This window comes from Aplysia californica, unplaced genomic scaffold, assembly GCF_000002075.1.
Source record: "Aplysia californica isolate F4 #8 unplaced genomic scaffold, AplCal3.0 scaffold00225, whole genome shotgun sequence".
Taxonomy (NCBI): domain Eukaryota; kingdom Metazoa; phylum Mollusca; class Gastropoda; order Aplysiida; family Aplysiidae; genus Aplysia; species Aplysia californica.
Genome location: NW_004797495.1, coordinates 741,145 through 749,001, shown reverse-complemented (window position 1 = coordinate 749,001; position 7,857 = coordinate 741,145). Strand labels below are relative to the sequence as shown.

Sequence of the window (7,857 nt, the reverse complement as noted above, 5' to 3'; positions counted from 1 at the left end):
TCTGTCTGTCTGTCTGTCTGTCTGTCTGTCTGTCTGTCTGTCTGTCTGTCTGTCTATCCGTCTGTCTGTCTGCCTGTCTGTCTGCCTGTCTGTCTGTCTGTCTGTCTCCTGGCATTAAATGGTCGTTATCACGTCTATATTATTTTCATAAAGAGAACAATACAGAAGATACTTGCATTTATGTAAACCCTGACTGGTAAAAAGAAAAGTAATAACACGAATGTGAGAGTCAGAACATCAAAAATAAAAGGCGTCTGAAGGTCGTACTGGACCCTCAGCCGAGCTGACAGGTGAATAGCCTGCTCATTAATTCTCAAATTTGAAGTCAAGGGCACTTTGGTGACTTGGTATCAAAAGTACTGGTTAGCATCTGGTTAAGGTTCGGGTTCTCCTCTTCTCATAATATTTTTGTTTTCAGAGAACGCTTTTATCTGAGAGGGGACCAAACGCTTTATCTTATTTTATTAACTACGTTACTCTTACGCCAAGGAAATCATTTATCAAGCTTAATTAAAAAGAGTAAACAAAAGACAACTTACAGAACTAATTTATTTGGTCACTGACTTCGAGCCAATGGAAGGTTCCCTTACAAAAAAGTTGCTGTAAGCCATTCAAATAGCGGTCTGTCCTTGGCTTTAGAGAATGTGACGCCATACAGGTTACAGGACGAAAAGCCTGCGGACAATGAAGCTTTCGTAAAAGTATTAAATCATTTTCTCAAGTGTGGAGATTTAAAAAAAGAACATTGCAACAAACTGGGGCACTTGAACCCCCCCCCCCCAAAAAAAAAAAATAAAAAAAATAAAAATAAATAAATAGTAAAAGAAAAGAAAAGAAAAGGAAAGAAATTTTTTTTTTTTTATCAATCTAAAGAATGCATTCTGTTCTATGCTTATCTGTTAAATGGGCTAAGCCGGTCTCGTTCTGTTTCTTTGTACACCCCCTCCCTCTTCCAGACCACCCATCCCTTCAACCCATTTCAACGCATTCCAAGGTTGTGCTCACGTATCCAACCACCAAAGACCGAGAAGTCTATTGTGTGCTTTTGTCCCTGCCTAGAATGTGTAGGTCCCTGCCCATCCCTGCTGTCCTTTGCCTCTCCTCTGGGCTCCTGACTCTTTCTGCAACCTTTCTATTACTACTCCTTGGCTCCTTCTTACTGCTGTCTTTCAGCCACACCCCTGATCTTATGGTAGATAAGATGTAACACCATCCTTCTCGGAAAAGGGCGAAAAATCTCGGAGGTCCCGTGTGCAAGTTGCACATGTTAAAGATCCCTTGGTGTCATAAAATCAATAAGAGTAGGCTTCGGCCGCCACCCAGGCAAAATTGAAAATACCTACCAAACTGAAAATGTTTAATATGTCCCGCTCGCTCATATGACCTTATGCAGTTGCGAGCTCCGTTAAACACTTACCAAAACACAATCCCTGCTGTCCCCCTCTGTGATGGATGCTCCACAGTTGAGTCGTGGTACCCGCCCTTGTGGCTCGGGAACTCATTATGAAGGCTATAATGTACAGGTAATACGCGCTCCAGGAGTGAAAAAGTTACCTTTTGTAACAAATACACTCACACATGCGTGCGTGCACACATGCACACACGTACACACACGTACACACACACACACACACACACACACACACACACACACACACACACACACACACGTACACACACACACACACATACACACACACACGCACGCACGCACGCACGCACGCACGCACGCACGCACACACACACACATACGCACACACATTCGTTCTCAATCACTATCTCTCACTTGAGTAACATGCTTTATTTTTAAGTTCTTCTCCACCGCTTTGATTCAAGTTGTTGCAGCTTAAGAGCACTCTACCGGGCTATGATACAGTACTCCATAGTTTTAACTGGGTCCGAGTTCGCTTCAGATGTCAAATATTTGAGGACGGCGGTTTCTTGATGCAGCGGGCACATTCCTTTTGAGGCCCCCGAAGAGGTGTCATCTGACGGACGTTCTCTCACTGCCCCACCTCTTTTTGGATGTCTCAAGGGGCTTGAATAAGGGGGTCTCTGGTGAAGTCTAGTTCTTCGATTTCTTTTCCTGCGTTACCAGTTACCGGTGTGTGGTATCTGCTCCTGGAAAAATGTAGACGCTATCGTCCTGGTATCTCAGCATTGGTCGAGACCGGTTATCACCGGCTTGACTTGAGAGATAGGAAATGCCCCCATGTTCACAGTTTTTAAGTTTTACTTCCGGAGTCTAGAGTGTTGTTTGGTAGAGATGTGTTTGTGTGTGTGTGTGTGTGTGTGTGTGTGTGTGTGTGTGTGTGTGTGTGTGTGTGTGTGTGTGTGTGTGTGTGTGTGTGTATGTGAGAGAGAGGGAAAGAGAGAGAGAGAGAGAGAGAGAGAGAGAGAGAGAGAGAGAGAGAGAGAGCAAGAAAGAGGGGTGGGGGGGGGGGCGTGGACAGAGTTTCGAACCGTACACTTCACTGGAGCATAATATCAAATTGTCAATCTACTGCGCCACCCGACCCTCGTGCCTGAAGACACCCACTATGTTGCGAAATTTTGCTAGAGCCTTTAGTTTCAAGGATGTCAAAAGTGTGCTCATGTTACACAGAACCGGATAAAAATCCACGGCATACGTTAACACATGTTGGTGTTTTCGAGATCCTTGTCGGAGTACGGCTTTCTAAATCATATTGATTAGTCATCCTCTTTATGCGCTGTATATAGTTTGCTCCTTCACGAAAAGAATGTAGTTACAGAGACTACAATAAACTCGAAAAAATATTAGCATTGCTTTTCAAAGACAAATTTATATATATGTCATCCCTGAATCAACGCACCTTTGATCTGTGGTAGACACCGTGTTGAGTGGGTGGGTGGAGGATGTCATTAGTAAGTCCTCCTCCTTGGCTTTTACTCTGTTGTTGCTGGGCTTTTTTGGTCTTTCTTGCTTTTCCCCTCAACTAATTGACCAATATCATGTTGATGTGCTTCTCCTCAGGTAGGTGTTATCGACCTGACTCGCCGTAAGAAAGAACGAAACGACATGTCAGCTAAATATCTTTTGATCTTTTTCTTTCTTTAACAGATCGAGTGAATACCCTTCACTATGGCGTACCGAAGAACCAATCAGATTGTAAGTACCTACCGTACTTTTAAAAATATGTTTCTCATAGGAATTTGCATGGTTTTGGAATTGAATTCATAGATCGAACCACTTGTTCTTACTGCATATTATTATTTGATTCAGACGAGAAAGTTTGCTCTTTCATGAAAAGAATGTGGAGTTACAGAGACTACAATAAACTCGAAAGACCGTGCTCATTCCTGACAAATTAACAGAAACTTTAACTCTGCCAGATGGGACATGAAAGTGTATTTGTTTATGTTGTAGCCAAGAAAGGACATACATCTAATGGGGGCTCTCGTGGCCTAGAGGTTAAGGTGTTGACCTCTCATTCAAAGGTCCCGGGTTCGAATCCGGGTAGCGACCAAAACATTTTCTTCTCTAAAATTGTCTCCTTTCACCTCCTTTCCTGCTCTCTAGCAATGTTCTGTTGTCTGATTTCATTTCCACTTTCTGCCCCCACCCCCTCACCTCCTTTGCCCCCTCCTCTGGGCTCCTGACTCTTTCTGCAGCCTTTCTACTGTTACTCCTTGGCTCCTCCTTACTGCTGTCTTTCTGCCACACCCCTGATCTTCTGGTAGGAAAGATCTACACCTAGCCTTCTCGGACAAGGGCGAAAAATCTCGGAGGGCCCGTGTGCAAGTTGCGCACGTTAAAGATCCCCTGGTGGTCTAAAATCGATAAGAGTAGGCTTCGGCCGCCACCCGGGCAAAATTCAAAATTTCCTACCAACTGAAAATATTAGGTGTGTCCCGCGCGCTCATATGACCTTAAGCAGTTGCGAGCGCCGTAAAACACTTTACCAAAAAAACAACAAATAGATCTAATGTATTACCTAGTCCAGAATTAAAAGCTTTTCAAAAGTGCTGGTAAATTTGTAATCGTTTAAGTTCAGCTCTTTTAATTGGTTTTGCCTCTGTGTGGCACCTATGATGTGATAGTTATAGGCTTGTCGTCCCCCACCCAGTGAATGGGAGTGTAGTTTATGGAATATCCCGGTCTTTCTGCTGGGAGCGTGTATCCGAAAGCCCGATAAAGCCTGAGCTGGCCCTGATTGGTCAGGTGAAACAGCCGTCCTCTTTGATGATCACGTTGTGTCATTGGGGGCGTAAAACGGTTACAATCTGTCAAGTACAATCAAAATCAGCACCGACGATGCAATATTCCTCCCACACGTCTACTATCGTCAAAAGTATGTGTACCTCATTATTGGAATGGAGCTGTGTCTGGCCTAATCACATGGTGTGAAGAAGTTCTGTTTCAATCTATTTTTGTGCAAAATCAGCACGCTGGATCTCACAGCGGGCACTGTAAACTGTAAGCATAGACGATTGATATTTCTTTTGTTCCACATGTAAATGTCAGCCAAAGTGCTCTATAAATAAAACCAGTTGAGACTAGGTCTGTTATCAGTGGGTGCTGAGAGTTTGGAAGGAAGAAGGCGTATGCCTGTTGGCAGCTGTAACTGGGCCATAGACCTCTATGTTATCAAAGTACCTATGACGTCACCGTTCAGCCTTCATTCTAAGCTGAATAAGTTTCGGCCTGTCTCTTTACGACTCCCACATTTTTAGCGCAAAATGTTCATACTTGATGTTGGTTTGTGGGTAAGGAACTGAAAGTTTTTTCTTTCGGTATTGTAATCATTTTACACCACAGATGGTACCTTTAACACGGAGTGGTATATCAGCCCTGTCTGTATGTTTGCAGTAATTATGGCGTGATTGTTTCACTCTTATTGTTCGATTTGATAGTCGCCCCCCCCCCCCATATCACTCACGTTTTGTGGCCCGAAATCCCCATTTCCATCATGTCCGACCACACTTCTAGAACGCACATTTCCTCAGTGTAGTCATTGTCTGAACTTTTTGCTAGGTAACATATGATACTGCGTTCCCAGATTGAAGTTACAAGATGTCACTGGATACTGGATACTTTTTAGCTCCCTGTCTCTGAAACGATCCGTAAGGATACTCCATCTGCCTGCCCGCTCTGTGGCCGCCAGGATGAAACGGTCTCACAGTCACACCACCTCTTTGCCTGCTCTGCACTGAGCGACATAGTGTTGCACCCACGTACCTGCCTCCTCAGATGCCAGGAACACGCTATGCAGCGACAAAATGCTTCGATACAAACGAGATGTATTATATTACAGATTAAAAGATTTTCAAACTGGTTGGAGGGTGTTACTGATACGCCCTACTTCTTTTTTCCGTCTGGTGTTTCTGGCTTTCTTGTAACTTCCTTGGTTGTTTCGTGGTGCTTCCTTTATTCAAACTAATAAACGATTTTCAACCGCATAAGTGACACGCTGTCCTTGGTCTGTTCCCCCTCTTAGACTTCGTTTCCAGACCAAGTCTTTAACCTTGGTGGACTTTGTGCGAATCGTATTTGCCCAGATAGACCATAGGTTTCTCGGACATTTATCACAGTCTCTTGCTGGCATGTTTTCAAGTTCTGTTCTGACTGGCAGTTTAAATCTTTACTACAAGCAAACTGAAAAAAAGATAACCCGGAAGAGCGTGGCTGCAAAGCAGGGTACTCGTAATAGGCGTTTTGTTTGAACACGCTCCAGTTAACGATTAAAACATAATTTGCTTGATATCTTAAATGTAGCGAGGGGAAAAGGGAGAAAGAGTGTCAGAGTGTCGAATTCACGATACACTTATTTTGTTGATCTTACTGTGTTTTGAAAGGTGACTTCGTAGTTTATATTGATTAGGCGCTTCGCCATTGTGCGCTAAAGACCTGAGTTCGATTCTCGTGCGGAGAGAGTTCTTATCGATCTCGGTCTCTCTGCTGGGACGATCGATGTTTCCCTCATAGCACGGGTTGGCCCTGACAAGCAGGTTCGAAGCTCGCAGCTCCTAAATGATCTAAGGAGTGGGGCAAAAGTCAACAGCAATAATAAACCCCCCCCCCCCCCCTGTAAAATGGGTGTCTTCTCCACTTTCCGTCCTGTGAGGAAAATAAAAAGATTTGGGAGCATTATTTTCTCTCTGTCCTTTTTATTTTCCTGAGTATTATTTGGTCTCTGTCTTTTTTATTTTTTTGTATTTCCCCTTCTTCAATGTCGCCCTAGGGCCATGCACCCACTCCATATTGGCACGTACGTGTCTTGTAGGGCGTTCAAACGGATCTAAATTCAAACAAGAGCTTCCAGGGAGTTAAAAATGTGATTGGAGCTCATATCTCGCTGCGGTTGTCCACAGTGTGATGTGGTAAGACGAGTCTGATAACGGTGAAGTGGTGGGTGTGTGGGTGTGACCTGGGCAAACATGACAATGTACTGAATCAGCAAACGTTGGCATTTCATTGTCGGATCTGGAGGACTCTCAGTTCAGTTGGCATCATGTTTGAATACGATTTTGATGGCCCTGGTTCGAACCCTGAGCTTATTGGAGTTCTAGAACGTGGGTTGTTGTGGGGGCTGGAGGTGTTGGGGTTGGTTAAAGCTTCAATATTCCATCCACCCTCTTGGTTCGATATTTTTTTTTCTTCTGAGGTCAACAGTTACATGTAATTCAAGCGTTGCACATCTTAGATAACGTTACAGTGTTTGTTTAAAGGGGCGAGAGGGAGAGAGAGAGAGAGAGAGAGAGAGAGAGAGAGAGAGAGAGAGAGAGAGAGAGAGAGAGAGAGAGTACACTGTATTCCTCTAATGTCACGCAAGCTGTTGGTCCGTCCTTTCGACCGCCAGTTTTCACAATCAGGGGTATGTAAACCTATTGATCAGACCCTGCCCCACGTGCTACCCTCATTATCAGCGGTCGTGATGTTCCTGGGGTTTGAACAATGGTTTTACAGATTTCCTTTCGTCCGGGTGGAGTTCACATTTCTATGTTACCCCTGTACAGATCTAGTTCATTTTCCTTTTTGTCTTTTGCGTTTTCTTTATCTTTTGCTTAGGCGTTTGTAGTCACGGGTTCATGTTCACACAGAGAAATACTGACACAGCAACTTAAAAAAAAAAAAATGCTTATCGCAATTGTCAGTAATGATTGGTGCGCAAGTTCAAGTGAACGATGTGGGCGGTTAGCGGGTGTTCTGGTGAGATTTGCTCCATATGCTTTCCTATCAAACATCTGTCGTCCTGATTTCTACTCCTTCTTTTTTGTGTTTGTTACTTTGTTGTAGCCCCTCTAATTTCCTAACTAACCTTATTAAATTGCAAGTGCCGTAAAACTCGGCTTTCGGAAACCAAACTTAGTTAACGAACACGTGTTGCGATATGCTCCTATTTTCCGAATGGATAATGCATTATAGGAGATACAGCAGATTGATATTTAATTAGAGCGGGCAAACACACACACATTCACATACTCATGCACGCACACACTTACACATAGGCCTACACACGGACGCACGCACACACACATACATTCTTACATGTACACACATACGTACACACAAACACACACACATACACACACACACATATACGCACAAAAATACACAGACTTGCAAGTAATAACCTATGGATTTTTAACCTTATTGTCGAATGAGAAACTCCATATTAACCTGTGGATATTCAAATGCTTAGAGGGATCTTGCTTGCAAACCTATGCTCCTCTAGAGTCGATCAAGGCTGAACATGATTTTACAATGTTATGGAATTTGCTCCACGTATAATCTATATTATATGAATACATGCATATTATATAATTATATTATATAAAATGTGTGTGTGTTTGTGTGTGTGTGTTTGTGTGTGTGTGTGTGTGTGTGTGTGTGTG

At 43.4% G+C, this 7,857-nt stretch overlaps 1 protein-coding gene across 3 annotated transcripts in view; it reads left to right on the top strand.

The window, feature by feature from the left end:
* The window catches only part of LOC101856665, a 36,882-nt gene that overhangs the window by 9,467 nt on the left and 19,558 nt on the right, over window positions 1-7,857 (top strand). For all 3 annotated transcript variants that reach the window (XM_035970144.1, XM_013083336.2, XM_035970143.1), the window contains exon 2: window positions 3,083-3,130. In XM_035970144.1, coding sequence (XP_035826037.1) covers window positions 3,104-3,130 — 27 coding nt within the window. In that variant the 5' untranslated portion in view covers window positions 3,083-3,103. The remainder of the gene's footprint in view (window positions 1-3,082; window positions 3,131-7,857) is intronic.